Here is a 22,769-nt window from a genome sequence, read left to right on the forward strand (position 1 = left end):
GGGTGGGCCCCGTTGCCTGGGTGGCCGACTCCAAGTCGCTGCACGGCCCAGGTGCCATTTTCTGTTTCGGTGGCATCCCCGTTGATATGGGGATGCTGCCCCTCTCACACTCTGGCACCCTCCTGGCCTGCCCCCTCAGCAATGTGTTGTCTTAACCCGGGCTGCTCTGCTGGGCAGCCCTGGGCTTTCGTCACCCGGCCGCTCAACAAAGCAACTCGGGACTTCTTCACCGCCTCCTCTTCACACCTTCACCACTCCACTCTCCAGGGTGGGCCTGCTTTCCGCTGTGCGTCCCTACATTACCTCCTGATTATTTTTTTTAATGACAGGCCCCTCTTGCTGGCCATGAGGCGGGCCTTTGGGGACACGGCCGGCAGCCTGGTCTGGTCTGCCCCCACACACGTGGTACGGGCCGGGCTGTTCTTCACGGACCTGGGCAACGACTGCGATGCCTCAAATGGGTCTGGGTCCCTTGCATAGCAGCTCGTCCCCTCCTGCTTATAGTCTCTGCAGGGGTTCCCCCATGCGCCATCCAGTGCTTTTCAAAGGATTAATGCCCCTTGGGGCCATTCAAGGCAGCGACCCCAGATGAGTCTCTCTCTTTTTCCTCTCCTTCTCCAACTGTTTTTTTCCAACCGTTCTCCTTTATAAAAAAATCCTCTGGATTCTCTTCTCTCCCCTAGCCATCCCATTCTTGGGCAGGGGAGTTCTTTTCTATTGTTCCTTTTTCTTGTTTCTCTTTCAAACACACACATAAATAAAACACACACACACTACACATTTAATAAACCCTTTATTACCCTTGTGTCTGCGTCTTTCTTTCTAGATGTGCCAGCATGTAGCCCCACTAGCCTGCCCCCATGGGACCACGGGCTACATTTGCTAGAATCAAATATACATGCATTCAAAACAGAGCATTACATTTAGTCATTAAAATATTTGGTGCTTTGTAGAGGCATTACTGCTTTGATTCATTTATTTAGATACATCGTTGGCCACTACATCTATTCTGGTGCCCACCCACTTCAGGGTGTTTACCTCAAGATGAAAGTGGTGATTGCGAAATCACTGACATCCTGGTGATTACCCGTCCAAATTCTCCTACCCAAGCTTTGATGTAATACTAATTAGGTTTCTGGGTGGGCTCTCAGTCCAGGCTATGTTGCCGAACCAAGAGGCAGTCAGGGCGCATTGTCGGAGTGTGAGACCCATACTCTGCCTTTACTCCTGCGGTAACAGGCTTGCGATGAAGCAGGACCTACAAGCAGTGCAATCGTTTCCTGGCTCCTATTAGTCATCAGGGCAAAAATCAGCAGCTATGTGCAGAAGGCGGCATACACAGACTCACAGACAATGAAGGGGGGCAATAACTACAAGCTGTGTGCTCCATTGGTAGAAAGTGATCTTGCACACTAGCAGCCATTTACAAATAACATGACTAATTGTTCAGTTCTACATACTATCCTTTTTGATTTGTATGATGTACTTGGCAGTATGGCATGCTTTACCAGGTGAAACACATCCAAGTGCACATAGGGTGAAAGCACAACTGTTAATCGTTTGCTGCATTGGATATGAACAGTTCTCGAGGGGGACTGAAGTAAGACTGATATTGTTCTACGTTTCATGTGTTTGTTTCACTAACCTGATATTCTTTGCTCTATTTTCATCTTACAGGTTTAATTATTGATGCTTTTGGGGAATTGAGAGACCAGCAAGAACAAGTTAGAGAAGATATGGAGGTAAAGTGAAATCAGAGCCCTTTCGTTAACAGTAAAAGTCTGTTCATGGGGATGGTGTGATTGAAGTATGTGAGGCTAGCACCCTGGGGCAAGTCTTGCTGTGTATCTTTAGAAGACCTCTAATGGTGAATTGATCAGAATGAAGTCTATTCTCTATACACCTTCGCACACATCTTGTGGTTTGGTGGATGACTACTCTACATCTACTTATGTTTCATACTCATCACCCCGATAGAAGTCTGTTCAGTAATAAACCCTGGCGCACCTCTCATGGAACTTGTGGGGTCTGTTCTGCAAAATCCCAATAGAAAAGATCTCATGCTTCTGGTTGGAGTTCTGTTCTGTAAAATCCTCTAGAGAACCTCTCATGCTTCTGGTTGGAGATCTTTTCTGTAAACACCCCTAGAGCACCTCCCATCCTTCTGGTGGATGTCTGTTCTGTAAACACCCCTAGAGCACCTCCGATCCTTCTGGTGGATGTCACCTCCCATCCCTCTGGTGGATGTCTGTTCTGTAAACACCCCTAGAGTACCTCCCATCCTTCTGCTGGATGTCTGTTCTGTAAACACCCCTAGATCAGCTCCCATCCTTCTGGTGGATGTCACCACCCATCCTTCTGGTGGATGTCTGTTCTGTAAACACCCCTAGAGTACTTCCCATCCTTCTGGTGGATGTTTGTTCTGTAAACAACCCTAGAGAAGCTCCCATCCTTCTGGTGGATGGCTGTTCTGTAAACACCCCTAGAGCAGCTCCCATCCTTCTGGTGGACGTCACCTCCCATCCTTCTGGTGGATGTCTGTTCTGTAAACACCCCTAGGGAAGCTCCCATCCTTCTGGTGGATGTCACCTCCCATCCTTCTGGTGGATGTCTGTTCTGTAAACACCCCTAGAGCAGCTCCCATCCTTCTGGTGGATGTCACATCCCATCCTTCTGGTGGATGTCTGTTCTGTGAACACCCCTAGAGCACCTCCCAGCCTTCTGGTGGATGGCTGTTCTGTAAACAACCCTAGAGCAGCTCCCATCCTTGTGATGGATGTCACATCCCATCCTTCTGGTGGATGTATGTCCTGTAAACACCCATAGAGCAGCTCCCATCCTTCTGGTGGATGTCACCTTCTATCCTTCTGGTGGATGTCTGTTCTGTAAAGACCCCTAGAGCACCTCCCATCCTTCTGATGGATGTCTGTTCTGTAAACACCCCTAGGGCAGCTTCCATCCTTCTGGTGGATGTCTGTTCTGTAAACACCCCTAGAGTACTTCCCATCCTTCTGGTGGATGTCTGTTCTGTAAACAACCCTAGAGAAGCTCCCATCCTTCTGGTGGATGGCTGTTCTGTAAACACCCCTAGAGCAGCTCCCATCCTCCTGGTGGATGTCACCTCCCATCCTTCTGGTGGATGTCTGTTCTGTAAACACCCCTAGAGCACCTCCCAGCCTTCTGGTGGATGGCTGTTCTGTAAACACCCCTAGAGCAGCTCCCATCCTTCTGGTGGATGTCACATCCCATCCTTCTGGTGGATGTCTGTTCTGTAAACACCCCTAGAGCACCTCCCATCCTTCTGGTGGATGTCTGTTCTGTAAACACCCCTAGAGCAGCTCCCATCCTACTGGTGGATGTCTGTTCTGTAGAAACCTGTGGAATGCATCTCCTGCTTCTGGTGGAGGTTGTGCCATAAAAACCCAGAGAGCATCTCACATGCTTCTGGTTGTGGTCCGGGTGAAGATTATGTTCTGTAAATATCCCAGAGCACCTCTCATGCTTCTGATGGACGTTTGTTCTGTAACAGCCCCTAGAGCATCTCTCATGCTTCTAGTGGAATCCTTGTCCTCATCACATGCTCGTGGCAGAGGTTTGCTACTTATATTTATATGCCGTTGGATCCCATCTCAAGTTTGAGATCTAGCATATATTATGCCCTGTCAGTTGCTCAGATGGTTCTTTTATATCTATGCAGCCTTGGAAGGTCTGATATATTTTTTATTCCTTACTCATAGGCTGGTTTAGACAGTTATCTGGACAGTTACTGTACACTTAAATGAAGGCATTTGGAAGGTGTATTATCTTCGGAGTTCCTCTCATGGTCCTGAAGTACATCTGGCACATATCTAGCCACCCTTATGCACCCTCTGAGGCCCCTGATGGAGGTCTGTTATATACCATGGCCGTGCACTCTTAGAACCCTTTTCATGGTCCTGGTGGAGATTTGTCATATACCTCTACATGGTGTGAACATACACTATGATCCTGATGGATGGCAGTGTATATCACCTACCTTCCACAGGCCCGATGGAGTCTGTCATATTTCTGCACACACTCAGAGGACATCTGATGGTCCTGACGAAGGGTCATTTCATTGAAGACTCTTATAATGTCTCTCAGTGACCTGATGAAGGTCTAATATATAACAGACCACCACAGCAATCATGAGAGTTCCTTCAATGATGTGTAAATATGTAGCTATACAAAATTCGAGTGCTTTGCCTGGGCCTCATGCAAGGTCTGTTCTACGTACACCCTTGGATCACTGCTTAAGACCCTGGTGCTTCGTGGCTATTTAGCCATACAAACGTAGAAGACCTTCTGTGGCCTTGATGGAGGTCAGTTATATTTTGATACTCCCTGACAGCCCCTCTGATGGCCTTGATCGAGGACTGGTGGATGTTTATACACCCTCAGAGAATCTTACATGGCGCTGGTGGAGGTCTGTCATGTCTATCCAAACATAGAGCAGCTCTCATGGTCCTGAGCAGGGTATTTTCTGTGTACAGCCTTAGATCAATGCTCATGGCCCTAATGGATGATTGTTAAATATCTATATGCCCTTAGATGACCTTGTATTGCCCCGGGGGAGGTCTGTTATATAGCTATAGACCTTTAGAGGACTTGCATGGCCCTGATGGAGGTCTGTTATACATCTATACACCCGTAGAAAACTTTGCATAGGCCTGATGAGGGATTGCTATATGGCAACACACCCTTATAAGACCCTAAATGGCCCTGATGGAGGTCTGGTATATATCTATGCACCCTTAAAGAACATCACATGGATCAGTGGATGTCTAGTATATAGCTACACACCCTTGTAGGACCTTGCAGAGCCCTGATGGAAGTCTGGTATATATCTACACACCCTCAGAGGACATTGCATGCCCCTGATGGAGGTTAATATCTATGGGGGTTTGGTATATCTATACACCCTTAAAGGACATCACATGTCCCCAGTGGAGGTCTCTTATTTATCTACACCACCCTAGAGGACCGAACAGGGCCCTAATGCAGGGTCTTCTCTATGTAATCCTTCAGTCACTCAAAAGGTCCTGGTGGAAGTGTACACTATAAAGGGTCTGTCAAGTCTTTTAGCTATTTATTTCCTCCAGCATGTAGCACTCTGATCTTCCAACCTGATCACATTATGGTAACAGTTAATTAAAGTATCTTTGTTTGATGGCCATGATTGTGACCTTTCATGCTACATAACCCATTGTTTCTACTTATTGGTAAACGCAACTATGTGCTGATGAATCACTGATTATCTCTTTTCCAGACCAAGTGCTTCATTTGTGGAATTGGCAACGATTACTTCGACCGGACGCCACACGGGTTTGAAACACATACTTTACAAGAGCACAACTTGGCCAACTATCTGTGAGTCTATTTTATAAATTAAAAATGAATATGGTTACAAGGGGGAGGGAAGGGTGATACAAAACAAAGAGGTATTTATTAAGGGTAGGATAGGTAACTAACCGTGAACAAGACATTAGACATATTTGCAAGGGAAGAAAATGGCAAAAACTGCATGTCTCCACCAGGTAATGGATACGGCCCCAGGGAACAAAGGACAGTGAAAGTGTGATGCATATTGAACAACTTTTCGGAGGGAGGGGGGGGGGTCACAGTATATTAGAGCAGTGCTTGGACATGTTTGAGAGGGAAGGACAAGGCAGTAAAGGAACACAGCGGACTGGAAATGTGTACAAGGGGAAGAAAGGAGGTAAAAGGGCACAGGGGCTGGACATGATGAGAAGAGGCAGTAGGGAATGTACACAGGGATACACATAGTTACAAAAGGCAGTAAAAAGGGTGTTAAAAGAACACTGTGGTCTAGATATGACTTAGAAGAGATGTAAAGGGCATTACATGAGTCTACACATGATTACAAGGTATATAAAGGTCAGTAAAAGATTGAAGGTGTCTCAAAACGTTTACAAGGGTAAGAAGGGCGGTAAAAGAACACAGTAGCCCGCACATGAGCAGGAACGGAAAACAGAGTACTCGACATGATTACAATGGGGAGGGTTTGTATGTTCACAAAGAAAGACAAGCACTGGTGTGAGGAATTCGACCATCTGCAGGTTGGGTGAGCACTCGCCTGGGCTTTTTTGAAATGTTAAATTAAATTGAATGATGGCAGATCAACCTCCAGAACATTTGTGAGGCTAATCTGCACACAGTTTCTTATGCTCACTGCATGACATGTACATAGACCTGTGTGCTCTGGGTGGACACATCCTACAGGCGCCGTCTCACCTGTCATATTTAATTTTAATTTAATTTAATTTAAAAATTTTAAAGCGCTCACACAGCCCGCGGGCATTGAGGCGCTGTTACAGAAATTGTTTTTTTGTGCGTAATTGTTTTTTTTGTGTCTTAGTTGCGTATTTATAACACACTTAGACACCCAGAGGTTCATAAGCGCGGACCCGGGGATCGAACCTGTGTTGCTTCGTGTCGTCTTGCTTCCAAGGCGCGCAAGTTGCTGCTGAGCTATCCTCCCAGGGTTATGTTGTTGGAATAGGACAGGCACAAGTACATCAAGGCATCTCAAAAGGGGGAAGGCAAAGTCTTGCTCCTGCCATGGCCATCCTAATTCATTATCAAAGGCTCCATGGATTTGCCCTGTCGTTTTTTGTAAGTGCCGCAGAATGAGTAATAGAGTATACGTCAAACAGGCCCCCCTCAGATTGTTTTTTTCCGCCCAGCTTCTGGTCGCCTTCACGCGGAGCTCCTCGAGAGACATTGCAACTCCTCGACCCCTGGTCGTATTTTCTCTAATATTTATAATCCCTCCCTCGACGCAGTTGTAAGCTGTTCTCCGCCGAAAAGAATCTTCGACGGAGGGTCGAGCGGAAGAAATCCTTCGGCGCTGCCGAACACGTGGCCTGGCCTCGCAGGCCATATACAGTAGGGAGAGTGGGGTCGTGGGACATCTCTGGGTCTTTTCTGAGAATGCCTTTCCCTTTCCCCTTCCTTTCCCTTGGGGTGTGTATCGCGATTTATTGCCTCGGCTATGGAGAGGACACCGTTTAGGTTTTGCCCACTTTGTAAAGGCAAATTCACTTGGAAGGACAAGCACTCACGGTGTAACCGCTGCTTGCCCCTCGATCACAAGGAGGAAAGGTGCGCGGCGTGTCGGCTTCTTAAGCCTAAAACTCTAAAAGACCGAAGGGTTAAAAGGTGGGCGGCCTACGCGATGTCGAAGGCCGAAGGTTCACCCGCCGCTGCTACCACCGACAGTGACGAGGAACGCGATACCACGACCTCCGCTACGGAAGTCGAAACCCCCTCTAAGGAGCGCTTACGCGCTTCGTCGTCTGTCCCCGGCCCCGACGGGCTCGGCTCACGCCCTGCTTATGGGGATGAACACCCCGGCGACACAGACGCACACAAAGATCCACATAAACACACAACCCACGGCTCTTCGTCGACAAAGTCGAAAAGACCTTCGGCGCCCAAGGAGACGCAGGTTCCACCGGCGGCCTCCTCGGACCGTTCGGGTTCGAAGCCCCTCTCGCAACCGCAGCCGCGACCTGCGACTGGGCTTTCGGCAAACAAGGGCGCTGCCACCAAACCATCGGCCGGTGCGCATCAACAGAAAGCGCAGACCGCCGTAGAGCGTTCGATACCCATAGCGTCGAAAACTCAAGCTTCCGCCGACAAACGAGTCGCCGACAAGCGAGTCGCCGATAGCTTAGCAAGGATCGCTGTAGCCGACGCCCAAAAGCGTACGCGAAGATTTTGTCGAGCGTTACGCATAAATTAAAGGATACGCCGAAAAAGCCCGAAGGGAAGCAGGGACTACCCCCTTCAGGCAGGGAGTCTCCCGACACACCAGAAGGTTTTTCGGAGGGCGATGGGACACTTTCCTCGACGCTTTGGGAGAGGTCGAGCCATTTCGAGTTAGATAACCCTATGTTTCCCCCGCCAGACCGCTCTGGGGTACCCCATGAAACTATGGAAAGACTCCACCTCTGTATGGAGAGGATGGAAAAGTTCATGAGCACCCAGGCCTCTCAAACACACAAGAGGACCAGAGAAGGGCCTCAGGAGGACCCCAGGGCCAAAAATCCGAGGCTAGTCGATCCCTAGCAGGACACAGCCTCAGACTTCCAAGATGTATATGACCTCACTGGGGAGGAGCAAGACTTCGAGGAAGAAGATGATTTCATGGACAATGAAGAACAGAACCAGGAGGAATGTCTGGAAGACAGAACAGACATTATAGAAGAAGGCTTCGGGGTTAACCCAGAAGAGGGACCTTCACACCCCTGGCAATCACCATCAGTGTATTCCGACACTGATGTCATAAACCTAACTCCTCCGGACAATTCTCCAGTTAGGAACACGTCTCCAATTGACGATCAGCCAACGTTCAATGCACTGTTGCGCAGAGCAGCAGCGCATTTCGAACTCGACACCGGGGAACTCTCTCCAGAATTGGACTTTGTGGAAAGAGTGATTAAGGAAAAACCCCCGGTCAGCCAGACCATTCCACTCCTCGCTTCAGTGAAGAGAAGAATCATACCTTCGCTGTCCACTCCCGCTATGATCAGAGGGGTCAATCCACGGATTGAAAAACTTTTCACTCCTTCACCCTCAGACCCCCTCTACATTAGGGGACATTCCATTCCTGATTCCCTAGTGGTTTCTAATACTAGAAAGAGGGCAGGGGTACCACTTTCCACGAGTGAGGCACCCCCTGACAAGGAGGGCAAGAGGCTATATGCCCTTGCAAAAAGGGTTACTTCCTCGGCTGCCTTCTCAGCAAGAATTGCCAACAACAATTCCTTGCTTGCAAGCTACGCAGACGCGCAGTGGGCCAAACTGCGAAAAGACGCCGAGGAAGCACCGGAGCCTTTACGTACGCGCCTACTGTCAACTATTGGCGAAGGAACCCAAGTGAACCAGAGCATTGTTAAAAACTCTCTGGACGCGGCAGAAACAGCAGGACGTTCCTTGGTACAAGGAATACTCCTAAAGCGCCATGTATGGCTGCGCAACTCAGGCTTTAAACCAGAGACACAGGCGTCTTTGATAAATAAACCTGTCGAGGACGCTAACCTCTTCGGAAAAGCGGTAGATGAAGCCCTAGAGATGGCTAAAAAAGAGTTCGACACTATCAAGACTCTCGACCAGATCTCTAAGCCCACTACCAGGCGCGGCTATGGCAACAAACGCTTTTTTCGTGGCCAACGCCAACACCAACAACAAAATCAACATCAGCAATACCCTGCCACCAATTACCAAACCAATAGTGGGCAGTACAGCCAAAGAGGACAACGCCGGGGCAAAGGGAGGGGTCGGGGATCCACCCCCAGAGGCTCCCAAGCCCCCAACAACTCCAAGTGACGCGAAGATTCGCGTCCCCTCCCATGCAACACCGGTCGGGGGCCGGATAACATCCTTTCTTCCTGCATGGGAGGAGATAACGTCAGACCGTTGGGTACTGTCCACCGTAGCCCACGGATACTGTATCGAATTCAACAGTTCCCCATCCTACAGACCCCCGAGGGGACGTCGCATGACACCGGAACATCTTGCCATCCTTCTCCAAGAAGTACAACAACTACTGGAAAAAGGAGCCATAGAGGTCGTGCCTCTATCTCAGGTAACGGAAGGTATTTATTCAGTGTACTTCCTTGTACCCAAAAAGGATCTAACCATGCGCCCTGTATTAGATCTGCGCCCAGCGAACAACTTTATCAAACCCCAAAAGTTTCGTATGGTAACCTTACAGGAAGTAATCCCACTGCTTTCTCAGGGAGATTACATGACAACATTGGACATGAAAGATGCATACTTTCATATTTTAATGTTGCCAGCGCACAGAAAATACCTCAGGTTCATGATAGAGGGCAAACACTACCAGTTCAAAGTGCTACCCTTCGGCATAGCATCAGCACCAAGGGTATTCACGAAGGTGCTGGCAGTGGCAGCGGCCCACCTGCGCAGGTTGTCCATCCCAGTTTACCCTTACCTCGACGACTGGCTCATAACAGGGGATTCTTACGAAACATGCTTCTCCAATACCCAAAAGACAGTAGACCTTTTGTTCCAGTTGGGCTTCTCCATCAACGAAAAGAAGTCCAGTTTAGACCCCAGTCAAATCAAACAATTCCTAGGGGCTCTAATTCAAACAAAGGACGGCCTCGTCTTCCCCTCCAAAGAGAGGGTCCAAAACATGCTGTTTCAAATCCCTCAATATGTAACCGGTCGACAGGTGACGGTACGCAAAGCAATGCGCTTGCTAGGAATGATGGCGTTGTGTATTTATTTGGTACCTCACGCGCGCCTGCGCATGCGCCCAATGCAAGAGTGGCTCAACAGCCAGTGGTGTCAGGCCAGCGGACTATGGGAGGATCTAGTTGTGGTCTCGCAGGCCTTAGTTCTCTCGCTACGGGGGTGGACAAAGGAAAACATGGAAAAAGGGAAACCCTTTGCCACACCCGCGGCGGAAGCCACTCTAACCACAGACGCATCCCTCACAGGATGGGGGGCGCACCTATCCCATCAGACTGCTCACGGAGTGTGGACTCCGAACGTAGCATCCAAACACATAAATCTACTGGAGCTACTAGCTGTGTTCAAGGCGCTAAGAGCCTTCCAGGAACACCTACAAGGCAAAACAGTAATGGTCCTTACAGACAGCACCACAGCCATGTACTACATCAACAAGCAAGGGGGCACCCACTCTCCAGGCCTGTCCAAGCTGGCCCAGAATATATGGAAGTGGGCTCTCAAACAGGACATGTTCCTACTATCACTACATGTACCCGGGAACTCAATCTGCTAGCAGACAGTCTCAGCAGAGATTTCCCCCTGCCCAAAGAGTACGAATGGCGCCTGCACGAAGACATCGTCTTCGACGTCTTCACACAATGGGGATTCCCAGAAATAGACCTGTTCGCAACCCTGGAAAACTCACAATGCCTAAGTTACGCCTCCAGGTACCCCCAGAACCAATCCAAGGGGAACGGTCTGTCGATGCAATGGTCAGGGAAATTTGTTTACGCTTTTCCCCCGACTCCCCTTCTCAACAAAGTGGTGCACAAGATGCACCAGGAACAAGTGACCATGATACTAGTGGCCCCAATGTGGGCACGACAACCATGGTTCGCTCACTTGATGGAGATGTCTCTATCCCCCCCAGTAAAACTCCCCTGCCCGTACAACATGCTGTCTCAGGACAAAGGCAGGACTCTGCATCCATGCCCCCAGAACATGAACTTAGCAGCTTGGCTCCTGAGATCATAGAGTTCGGACATCTACAACTCCCGCAAAGATGCATGGACATCCTCAGGGAAGCCCGAAAACCGAACACTCGCCACTGCTATTCTAGCAAGTGGAAAAGATTTGTCATCTGGTGCAGGAGTAAAAGCATCAACCCTATTGACTGCTCTCCCACACATGTGGTCCTATACCTAACCCACCTATTGGATTCAGGTCTAGTGTTTAACTCCATTAAAGTCCACCTAGCTGCACTTTCTGCATACACCACTTCCCAACTCAAAGTGTCGTGGTGGAGGATCCCTGTTATAAAGGCCTTCATGGAGGGAGTAAAGAGAATACACCCCCCGATTGCTGACCCAGCTCCCGGATGGGACCTTAATGTGGTACTTACCAGACTCATGGGCTCTCCATTCGAACCCATGCACAAAGCATCTCTTAAACACCTCACGCTTAAGACTGCTTTTTTTTTTTTAATAGCTATCACCTCCATCAGGAGAGTAAGTGAACTTCAGGCTCTTTCTATTCTAGACCCCTTCGTTACAGTTCACAAAGATAAAGTGGTTCTACGCACTCACCCTAGGTTTGCTCCGAAATTTATTTCTAAATTCCACGTAAACCAATCTATAGAACTACCAACGTTCTTTCAAAATCCTTCCAATTTGGGAGAAAGGACTCTGCACACACTAGATGTACGCAGAGCGGTCATGTTCTACATGGAAAGAACCAAACCACTAAGGAAGACTAATCAGTTCTTCGTCTCGGTGGCAGCAGGAAGAGAAGGAGATGCAGTTTCAAAATCCACTATTTCTAGATGGATTGTTCAATGCATCACTCTCTGCTATACTCTTGCTAAGAGAGAACTGCCCTTTAGGCCAAGAGCACACTCTACTCGAGGCACGGGGGCATCCATAGCATTCATTGCAAATGTTCCCCTTGAGTCCATCTGCAAAGCGGCTACCTGGAGTTCTGTGCACACCTTTACAAAACACTACTGTCTAGATACACACTCTAGATCTGACTCCCAGGTGGGACAGGCAGTATTACGACACCTTTTCTCTACTGTTCCTTCTCATAACCCACCGCCAACTCCGGGTACTGCTCGCTAGTCTATGCACAGCATGTGATTCTAAGCAGATTAACAAACATCAGAAGAGAATGCATTACTTACCGTAAAAGCATTTCTGATGATTGTATCTGCTTAGATTCACATGCGCCCGCCCTTCCTCCCCGCTCGGATGGAAGGAACATAGACTTCCTTTATATATCTCTCTCTTTTCTGTACTCACTCACGTCTAGAAGGCTCCCTCAGGGCAGAAAAATACAAACAGAGGGACCTCGACGCGTGAGGGATTGTGGGTACAACGCACGTCACTATAGGGATAGTGTTTCAGACACGCCTTGTCGACGTCCCCTTTTCGACTACGAAAAACAAAATGCAATACTCCGCAGTGACCACTGGATGTCGGACCTATGCACAGCATGTGAATCTAAGCAGATACAATCATCAGAAATGCTTTTACGGTAAGTAATGCATTCTCATACGTCAAACAGGCCCACATGGGGTCTAGCTGCAGAGGTGAAGAAAAGACAGGCAAAGCCCAAAAACGTTTGATATGCACTGTGTCAACCTGAAGCCAGCTCCTGCCTCTCAGTATCAAGGGCTGTGACCCGTCATGTCTGCATTCAGAAGGTACGAGTATGTGGTTTGGCAGTGACCAAAAGTCTGGTCTCGCCATAGCTTCAAGGGAGACCTGCCTCTTTACTCAGGAACCACAGTGAGCTCAATTAACCAGAGAGACACTTTGATCCACAACAGACAGGAAGATGGGTGGGACTTAGTCTTACATTTTTTCACCCCTTTAGCTTTTCTGTTGCAAAGCACTCTGGTTATGACCTCATGCATACAGGAGATTGTCAGTGCTGACCCAGGAATGGTTCATTAAGGTAGGCTTTGCCTACATCAATCACTGGGGCCCATTTCGCTTTCAAAGAGGGCCAAGCCCTTCTTTTGGCAGATCATCTGAAAACTTTGCAAGGAGTAACAAGAAGAATTCAGCATTGGACCTTGGCTGAAGGTACAGTGTGCACTATATCTTCCGCTAGTGAAGGAAGTCCAGGATTTTCAAAGAAGGAAGCAAGATCCCTCCCCTAAACATCTCCACAGGAGCAGAGGGAAATACTGAATCCAGAGGACCTTCCAGCAGCTCCAGAACCTGTTCCCAGCTAGCACACAGCATGCCCTGCTAGGCTCTGCAGCAAGCTTTCTAGGTGGGAAGTGTCAGAGAGTCTCTGTAACCCTAAACCAAGGACAAGGCTGCTGCCTGCAACACTCTTCTCAGCTTTAGGCTGTCCTCCTTAAAGGATGACATGAGCCCAGTAAAGAAGCTAGGACGAGTGCTTCGACAAGCATCAACCAGCATCCACATTAAAGGACATTTTTGGGCCAGTCGAGCCCCTCGAGCTGCAACTGACTGCACCGCTAACTGTTGTTACGCCGCAGTCGCTCATGCCATCCAAGACGCCTCGACCAGTGCTTCAGACCCGCCAACCAGCACTGAGACAACGATTCCTGACCCCCCAACCCACCATGTACACCAGCCTGCAGCCGTCCATCCAGCCTTGCTCGCCGAACTGCCTACTGCCTGCTGCCTGATACTTTCCGCTGTCTCCTGTCTTGAACTATGTTGCAGAAGCAGCAAAGTGCCCTGAAACTGACCGGACGCTGTTGAGCACAAGATGCATTGTGGTTCTGTCCCCCGGTCCTTCTACAAAAGCCCCTAGTGACATTTTACAACCCATTGCTCACTTTGTGCTGAAACCGAGTATCCTTGAACTCTTGCGATTAAGTACTTTACAGACTACCCTCCTAGCAATTTCCAGAGTGCATCCCCTTTCCTTCTTCAAACTGTCTGTCCTCTGCATTCCTTTTACAGGGTGGGTTGCATTTTGTAGTGTGCTAGAACTGTCTGTTCTGATAATAATAAAGTAGCTATTTTTATACAACCTTGACTGGACAGTCCCTTTTATCATTGGGTAATAATTGTATTTTCGCTGTGTTGCAACTAACCAACAATGTACGACCTTGCAGACATAAGTCTGTCGTTCCGTCCACGTTACCAATATTGGACAAGGAGGTTTATAATTTGCTTGTGTTTCCAATCTGTTTGGATCCCTTCTGGTGTACTAGAGGTGTGGGGCTGATTGATTGTTTAGAAACCCATATTCATCCCTGGCCCACTGGTGCCCCGGAGTTTGATTCATTACAATTAGCAATGCAAACGGTTTTAGCTTTTGTGTACACATGGGAAAGAACTTTGGTATTGGTAGTAACTGGCCATCAATGGTAGCAACTACAAAATGATGCGAGTGGGCCTGGTCCTATAATAGCAGTGCCTGTCAAATGCCTAATACTTACACACAAGCCAAAACTGGTGGCTTTGCCAATGCGTGTTTTTAACAGGACTTCAGTGAAGGATATGCATAGTGCTTATAAATCATGTGGCTGAAGGCAGACCTGGTTAGGGCATTTGTATTGCACCAGTAGTGCATTTACAGCTCAAATTAAGTCAGGGATATGTGTTGTTGGCACGGAGGGACAGGGAGTAAGTGGAAATGACCATAAAGATTAGCATGGTCATGGGCAGTCATGGATGGGTAAATAACCAAACAACACCTACAAGCTGGGTGTCTCTTCTCTTAAGCCATTTCTACCCAGCTGTACTCTAATGCAATAGTTTTGGCTTAAGCGCCACCTAATAGCTAAAACTAAAAAGGGATAAAAACCGTGCAGAGGGGCACTTGACATTTCTACACATGGAGGAAAACAGAGTAAAAGAGAACATAAGTCTAGATATATTTACAAGGCAAGGATAACTGTGTGAAAGGGAACATGGATGTGGACAAGTTTATAACAGTGCAGAAAATAGGGTGGAACTAGATGGAGCGGCGCTCTGGCAAGACAGGTCTTGCCAGAGTGGTGCACTGTCCTCAGATCCCGGGGCTTGCCCAGGACACTCACAAATCTTCTGTGAATCCGCGATATCACACAGATGTGCAGCACACGCTTCAATGAGGAGGCAACTTTTAGAAGACTCAGCAGTGCTGCAGTCTTCTGAAAGCGCGCTGCTCATTGAAGTGCGGGTTGCTTGTGTGTGTGATAACTCGGCTTCAGAACAGGATACTACTAGTGAGATCTGTCCTGAAGCCAAGTTATCACATGCATGAGCAACCTACGTTTCAACAAGCAGACACTTTCAGTAGACTCAGCACGGGAACCTGAATACAGAAACAGCCAAAGCATCAGTGTGACCAATCAAAATTGCAGAGCTCATCTTCCATTATTTGCTCAAAGGAGTTTCTTATGGAATCACTACAAGACATGTTTCAAAATTAAAATTGTGGTCATTCTTATGTTCCCATAATGCTCTTTGCTTTTATGCAAATGAACAGGATTGGGTCCTATGAAGAGATACTGTGTTGTGTGACCTGACCTGGGGCCACGCCTCCTCCTCACCATGGCCCCACCCCCTTAGTCCCACTAAAGCATTACTGATGAGGGGGTCCCCCCAGTAAATTATTTCCATTTCCAGCACTGGTTTACAAACGGGTGAAGAGCCGAGGAGCCCAAACCTGCTTGTAAGGGGAGGACAGAGCAATAAAATAGCACAGTAGTCTGGGCATGTTTACAAGCAATGGAAAAGGCAAGCGAAATTATCCGAGCCTGTGTAAACGGGGAGGGAAGGCCAGTAATTGCACAGACAGTAACAAAAGAATGGAGACATGCTGTGACAGTAGGTGATGCGCATGGAAAGAGAGATACTGAACATGCAGTACGATGGCTGAAGTGACACATGGGCAGAGTATGGCGGTGCACACTGATGTGCCTGGTGGGCATGTAACAGGAAGGTCCACAACATGGCCTCTTTCCTCCTACCTTGGGGGTTTGGACCTGTGCCAGGATCTTCTTCATCCTGCTCTGAGACCGAGATAAGCTGCCACTGTATCGACCAAGCTTTCAGCACTTAGCCTATTTAATTGTTGTCAGAAGCATCAGAGGAACAGTAAAAAGAAATAGAGAAATAATAATTCATGCCGCAGGGGAGTTTAGGATTAGTGGTTTACAGAAATAGCCTTTCCATGGCCGGACAGCCAAACGCTGACTGTGATGCAGGGCAGAGTTGGATAAAGGCAGTGAAGTGGCCTGCATTTGGGTACCTGTGGCTTGCTCCACAGGGAAGGTGGTGGCAGGGAATACACTACAGAATCACCTAGGCATATCTATTTATCAGGTAGAAGAAGAGATTATAAATGTACCAGTGCAACAAGGGGAAACGGATCGTACAAGCATGTGTTTTCCTTTTTGAATCGCTGTTAAAGTTTGAGCTAACCCTTCAGTCTGAAGACTTAGCTAGGTCCATGTTCTCCAGCATGGGTCTGGCATGGATTCACATGTTCATGAATATTTCCTGTTGTCAGACTGGGAATCCTCGGTAAAGAAAAAACAGTTTCACTTTAGCTTGAAAACTGTATTTCTCCTCTAAACCAAACACTGTCCTTCGGTTCATACTGCCCCCTTCCAATGACAGTCCTCTCCCTAAGCTCTCCCTAAGCTCCACCCCTGGTGGCCATCTTCAGATTTTTACAGCACGCTTCAGTGTTGGGAGTCCTCTTAGTGCTCTCCGAGTTATTTTTCAAGTTTCTGGCACATTATAGTGATTTTTTTTACCAATTTTTGTCTAATCGTTCGACCGGAGGTCAACTACCGGCAGCGGGAACACGCCGTCGGCGAAGATCACACTACATCACATATCTTTTATAGAGTTTCGAGAATGCCGAGCGTGGGTCTAATTTGCGCCTTTCCACCATGAGCCAAGAAGAAGAGATGCCTCTTCAAACGCTGCGCAAAATGTGGATTAAGGAACGTGTACGTCGAGGATCTACCCCATAAATGCCTGCATCCAGACCATGATGAGGAGGCATCCGAGGTCTGCTGTGGATTTTCAAAAAAGACAAGGAAGGATTGCTACAGCGGGCTGGTGGCGTGGCTCAAATCGGGAAAGGCCTCTGACTCTGCTTCTGGGCACGGTCATGCTTCCCCCAGGACCGCCCGGTCCTACGAACAGACTCCCTCAGAAAAGAGGTTGATATCTTTTGAGAATGCCCCACCCTCAGGGGTCCAAAAGAAGGCAAGGCTGCACGTCGTTGATCCCACTGGGTTCGCGGCTGCTGTGGGTCCCAGTTCGGGAAGGACACGGTTGCCGTCTCCAGCCACTTCTATGGCAAGCCTACCAGTGAGGGGTGCTCCCTCCAAGAGAAAGTTCTTTACTCCTTCAAAACTCTTCTTGCCATTGGCGGACCCAAAGGTGGCCCTTTGCTGCCCCCCTCTGCGAAGCTTTCGGCATCGGCAGCTCAACCGAACAAAACATCTTCGCCATCAATGGTCACAAGCACGCCGAGGTAGCCTCCTGCTACCACCCCATCGATGACTCAGTTGACGACCTCGCCGACGACCATTGCTTCTTTGTCAGAAGGGGGGCTGGCCACCAAGGTGGTGTCCAAGGTCACAGTGAAGGCCGCCCCGCGGGTATCCCTACTGGCATGGCATGAAGCAGCTGCTGCAGCCCCAGCAAATGCCCATAGAATGGGGACAGCAGCAGCTCCTCCCCAGAAGTCTCTGGAGAAGGAAAAGAGTAAAACTCCTGCAGACCCTAAGAAGGGTACAGAACCACAGGCGGCCTGGGCGAGACCGGTACAGATTTATACGAGCTCCCATGAGGGCAATGACAATCTGCCTGAAGACTATTATTCGGATCACTGGGGGTCAGGGACCCGTGTCTGTAGATGGGTCACCATGAGGCGAGTCCAGTCCTCCTCCTCACCGGAAGAGGCACACCAGTCCGTAGCCTCCATCTCTCACTCCTTCCACGCATCAGCCCAGGGACATGTTTTTGAACATTCTGACCATGCTGCACACGCTTGTGTCATAGATCCAGCAGAGACTACCGCCCTCATCGGTCCCTGCTCTGTCTCAGGGTCCTCCAAGACCGCTTCCCGGGTGCCCTCCCGGCGCAAGGGCAGGTCAAAGGACCCTGCTGGCCCAAGGCCTCAACAAACACCACTGCCACCTCCTCCACCTCAGGACTTGACCCCGACTGGGGATCGTGCCATGCACACGAACATGGGCATGGATACGGCATGGATACGACGGCGACGGATACCGACAATGGCGTCATATCAGCTGTTTCAGAGCCAGTGGGCAGGGATGACCCACACAGGGCCTCTCTACCAGATGAGGTTGTCTCTTTTCACGCTATGATGTCCAGGGCCTCAGAACCTTTTCAACTGATGCCTGAGGAAACTAAAAAGGAGGATTCCTTTACCAATGGCGTGAGTCCAGACGGAAGACCATCATGTCCGTTCCCTTGCTGGACGATATTTGGGATGAGGGCTTGGCCCTAATGAAGATTCTGAGCACTGCTCCACCCAAGCGGGATAGGCTCGAGAAGAAATACAGAGTTCCAGACTCTGCCCCCAAGTGCCTGAGGTCCCAGCCTTCACCCGACTCTGTGGTCTCAGCCGCAGCCAGGAAGCGCTCTGCGAACCAGTCTTCCTCGTCCATGGTGCCCCCTGACCAAGAGGGGAAGAAGCTGCCAGCACCATTAAGGCCGCAAACGCCCTAGCCATTTTGTCAGGCTATGATTGGAACTATGGTATAAATTGAGCCCTATTTTACACTTGTTACCTGAGGATAAGAATGTAGAAGCTCTGGCGCTGTTTCAAGAGCAGGAAGTGACCTGGGACCATGCCATTACAGTGGCGGTGGACACCAGGTTCTGTCAACAAATGGACAATGGAGTGTCTCTGCATCGGCAGGGATGGTTGAAGGCCACCAACTTCAGACCAGACATCCAGTCCAAGTTGTTGGACATGCCATTCGATGGAGAGAACCTCTTTGGCAAGACCGTCGATGAGTCTCTGCAAATTATCAAGATGGACACAGAGACGGCACGTTCGCTGGGTACCCTACAACGTCGGTCGTCCTTTTGTTCTTTGAGAGGAAAGTCCGGCAGGTCCTCGAAGGGATATACCAACTCTTATCAACAGCCTTCCTGCTCCATGACTGAAGGAGCCTACAGAGGTTGTTCATAAGCACACGGCAGTGGAGAACAGCATCAGCGCCGCCCACAGTGCTCAGCCCCGAAACAGGCCTGAGCCGGCCGTGGACTCGGACCCCCACTTCTGCACCCCAGTGGGAGACCAGCTGGTGAGGTTTGTCAGCATGTAGAACACCATCACCACCGACAGATGGGTGCTAAACGCTCTCAAACAGGGGCACACCTTGGTGTTCCAATGCAGGTGTCCTCGTATTTCCCCGGTGGCTCGACAAGAACAACATGTGGCACAGCTGCTGCAGGAGGTCCATGCCATGTTAAAGAAGGGTGTGATAGAACCTGTCCCACAGCACCTCAGGGTCTCCGGAGTGTAATCCAGATACTTTCTGGTCTGAAAGAAGTTAGAAGGGTGGAGACTCATCCTGCACCAGAGACGTATCAACAAGTACTTGAAGTCCCAGAAATTCAGGATGGTCATGTTGCAGCACATGCTCGGCCAACTGGAGGAAGTCTACTTCCTGGCATCTCTGGATCTGGAGGACACCTGCTTTCACGTCCCCATCCATGAGAAGCATTGCAAGTTCCTGCGATTTGTGGTGAGGGGCAACACAATCTGTTCAAGGTGCTTCCCTTCGTCCTGAAATCGGCTCCATGGGTCTTCACAAAGTGCTTGGCTCCACTAGAGAATCATCTTTGTCTTGAGGGCATACATGTCTACCCTTCCTTGGATGATTGGCTCGTCCGATCCCGCTCACACGCTCTGGTGAGCCAGCACACGGCGGGGACCACGCGTCTGCTGACGGATCTGGGATTCTCCATAAATTATCCAAAGTCCTGCTTGGAGCCATCGCAAAACGCTCTGTTTCTGGGAGTCCAACTCAACACAGTAACTTGTCTGGCATCTCTCTCAGAAGAGAGGGTGATATCCATCCTAAGGAAGGTGCCCAGCCTGTTGTCGGTGCAGTCACCTACTGTGCAAGCCATCAAGTCACTGCTGGGCATGATTTCCTCCTGCATCAACTTCGTCCTCCTTTGCAGACTACGGATAAGAGCTCTCCAGGAGGTTCTGGATGCGAGGTGGCTGCAAGTCTCAGGATCGTGGACGGACAAGATCACCCTCAATGAGGACTTCCAACGAGCAATACAGTGGTGGGGCATACGCTCTCGTTTCACGCAAGGGGCCCCATCCCAAGTCTCTCCTTAACAGGAAACAGTCACCACGGATGCTTCCCTGGAAGGTTGGGGAGCACGCACCGGACAGTTGCACGCCAGAGGCCTCTGGCTGCCAGAAGAAAAGGCCCTCCACATCAACGTCATGGAGCTTCAGGATGTCTTCTGGGCCCTCAGGTCCTTCCTGCCATCGCTGAAGGGCAAGGTGGTGAGGATCATCATGGACAACACCATCACCATGTTCTACATCGGAAGCAGGGCTGAATGTGCTCCTATGCTCTCTCAAGGGAGGCGCAGGATTTGTGGAACTAGGGCATTCGTCAGGACATGTTTCTCGCCCCTATTCACCTGGCGGGCATCAAGAACACAATTGCAGACTCGCTCAGCAGGGAGCTACGTTCTTGCCACAAGTGGGAACTTCGCCAGGACCAAGTGGATCTTCTATTCAAAGAATGGGGTCAACCCCAGATCAACCTTTTCACAACGCAGTGAATTCCAAGTGTCAGAAGTGTGCCAGAAGGGTCCCGCAACTCAGCAGCATGGGAGATGCATTCTCGTTCCTGTGGGAGGGACTTTTCCTATATGCCTTCCTCAGTTCCCACTCCTGCTATGAATGATCAACACACTCAGACAGTGTTGCTGCTAGATGATATTTGTCACCCTGGCGTGGCCGCGACAAATCTGGTATCCAGACTGGCTACGTCTGTAGGCAGCTCTGTCCATCAGGCTGCCACTACTTCCCAATCTGCTCTCCAGAGAGGGAGGGATGATTCCACACCACAACCCACTGTCGCTCAACCTCGGGGCCTAGCTCCTGCAGTACTAGAATGTGTAAATGATTATTTACCTGCAGGGTGTAAGGACATCCTCGCCAAGGCCACAGCCTTATCAACAATGACACGCTATGGCCATAAGTGGAAGCGTTTCTCTGTGTGTTGCCGGACTCAGAAGATTACTTCTCTGCATGTCACAGCTCCTACCATACCTGCTTTCGTTGGCCAAGGCTGGACTGGCTCACGCCTCGATCAAGGTGCACCTGGCAGCCATATCCTGTTACACCAGGACACCGGGTAGGCCTTCCCTATGGTCTCATAGACTCATCAAGGAGTTCCTCAAAGGCCTCTTCATGACCTTTCCACCAGTGAAGGCTCCTGCCCCAGCTTGGGAACTCAGTGTGGTCTTGACTAAACTCATAGGGGTGCCCTTTGAGCTGATGCATCAAGCCCAACTCAAGTTTCTCTCTTCGAAGACGGCTTTCCTTGCAGCGATAACCTCTGCCAGGTGGGTCAGGGAGATTCAAGCCCTGTCTTGCAAGCAGCCATATTTGTCCTTCCACACTTCAAGGGTGGTACTGCGTACGCACCCCACCTTTATGGCAAAGGTACCGTCGGAGTTCCACCTCAACAAGCCCTTGATGTTGTCTGTCTACTTCCTGAATCCGTCGTCGCCAGCAATGAGGGCCTTGCATTCACTGGACATTTGCTCGTGCCTTGAAGTTCTACGAGGCACGCACAGAGGGGTTTTGGAAGACTTCTCAATTGTTCAGCAATTTTGGACCCATGAATCATGGGAAGGATTGTCGAAGGCTTACATTTCCAGTTGGCTCTCTGGTTGCATCATGCACTGTTATCGTCTGGCTAACAGACCTCTTTCAGGACGGCCGAGAGCCCACTCCACCAGAGCCATTGCAGCAACGACAGTGTTTCTCTCTGGTGTGCCCCTGTTTGACATTTTTAGGGCTGCTACGTGGAGGTCAACGCACACCTTCAAAAGGTTCTACTGCGTCGACGGGGATTCCAGGGGGGAGTCCTGAGTCGGCCAAGTGGTGATGTGCAACCTGTTTGCTGGAGGTGAGTCTGTTCCAAGGGTGAGTGTTTTTACTTCTGATGAGCCTTGCCACCTCTACTGCGTCGACAGGGATTCCAGGGAGGAGTCCCGAGTCGGCCAAGTGGTGCTATCCAACCTGTTTGCTGGAGGTGAGTCTGTTCCAGGGATGAGTGTTTTTACTTCTGGTGAGCCTTGCCACCTCCCGTGGTTGTATATATGTACTGCTGTGTAATTGCTATTAATGAGCATGTGAATCCATGCCAGTCCCCATGCTGGAGAAGGTTTAAGTTACTTACCTGTAACTCTTGTCCTCCAGCATGGGTCTGACACGGATTCACATGCAAACCCTCCCGCCCTCATTCCCCTCTGTGGCTCTTCTTGGTTCATACTGCCTTTTACATGCTTACC

General features: G+C 49.6%; 1 protein-coding gene across 7 annotated transcripts in view; it reads left to right on the plus strand.

Annotated features, from left to right (window-relative positions):
• RYR3 (ryanodine receptor 3) overlaps nt 1-22,769 on the plus strand; it is a 1,751,462-nt gene that overhangs the window by 1,678,684 nt on the left and 50,009 nt on the right. For all 7 annotated transcript variants that reach the window (XM_069638568.1, XM_069638566.1, XM_069638573.1 and 4 more), the window contains 2 exons: nt 1,678-1,742; nt 5,288-5,388. In XM_069638568.1, the coding sequence (XP_069494669.1) occupies nt 1,678-1,742; nt 5,288-5,388 (166 nt within the window). The remainder of the gene's footprint in view (nt 1-1,677; nt 1,743-5,287; nt 5,389-22,769) is intronic.

The sequence above is a fragment of the Ambystoma mexicanum genome, chromosome 14 (genome assembly GCF_040938575.1).
Source record: "Ambystoma mexicanum isolate Mex_15411 chromosome 14, UKY_AmexF1_1, whole genome shotgun sequence".
Lineage (NCBI taxonomy): Eukaryota > Metazoa > Chordata > Amphibia > Caudata > Ambystomatidae > Ambystoma > Ambystoma mexicanum.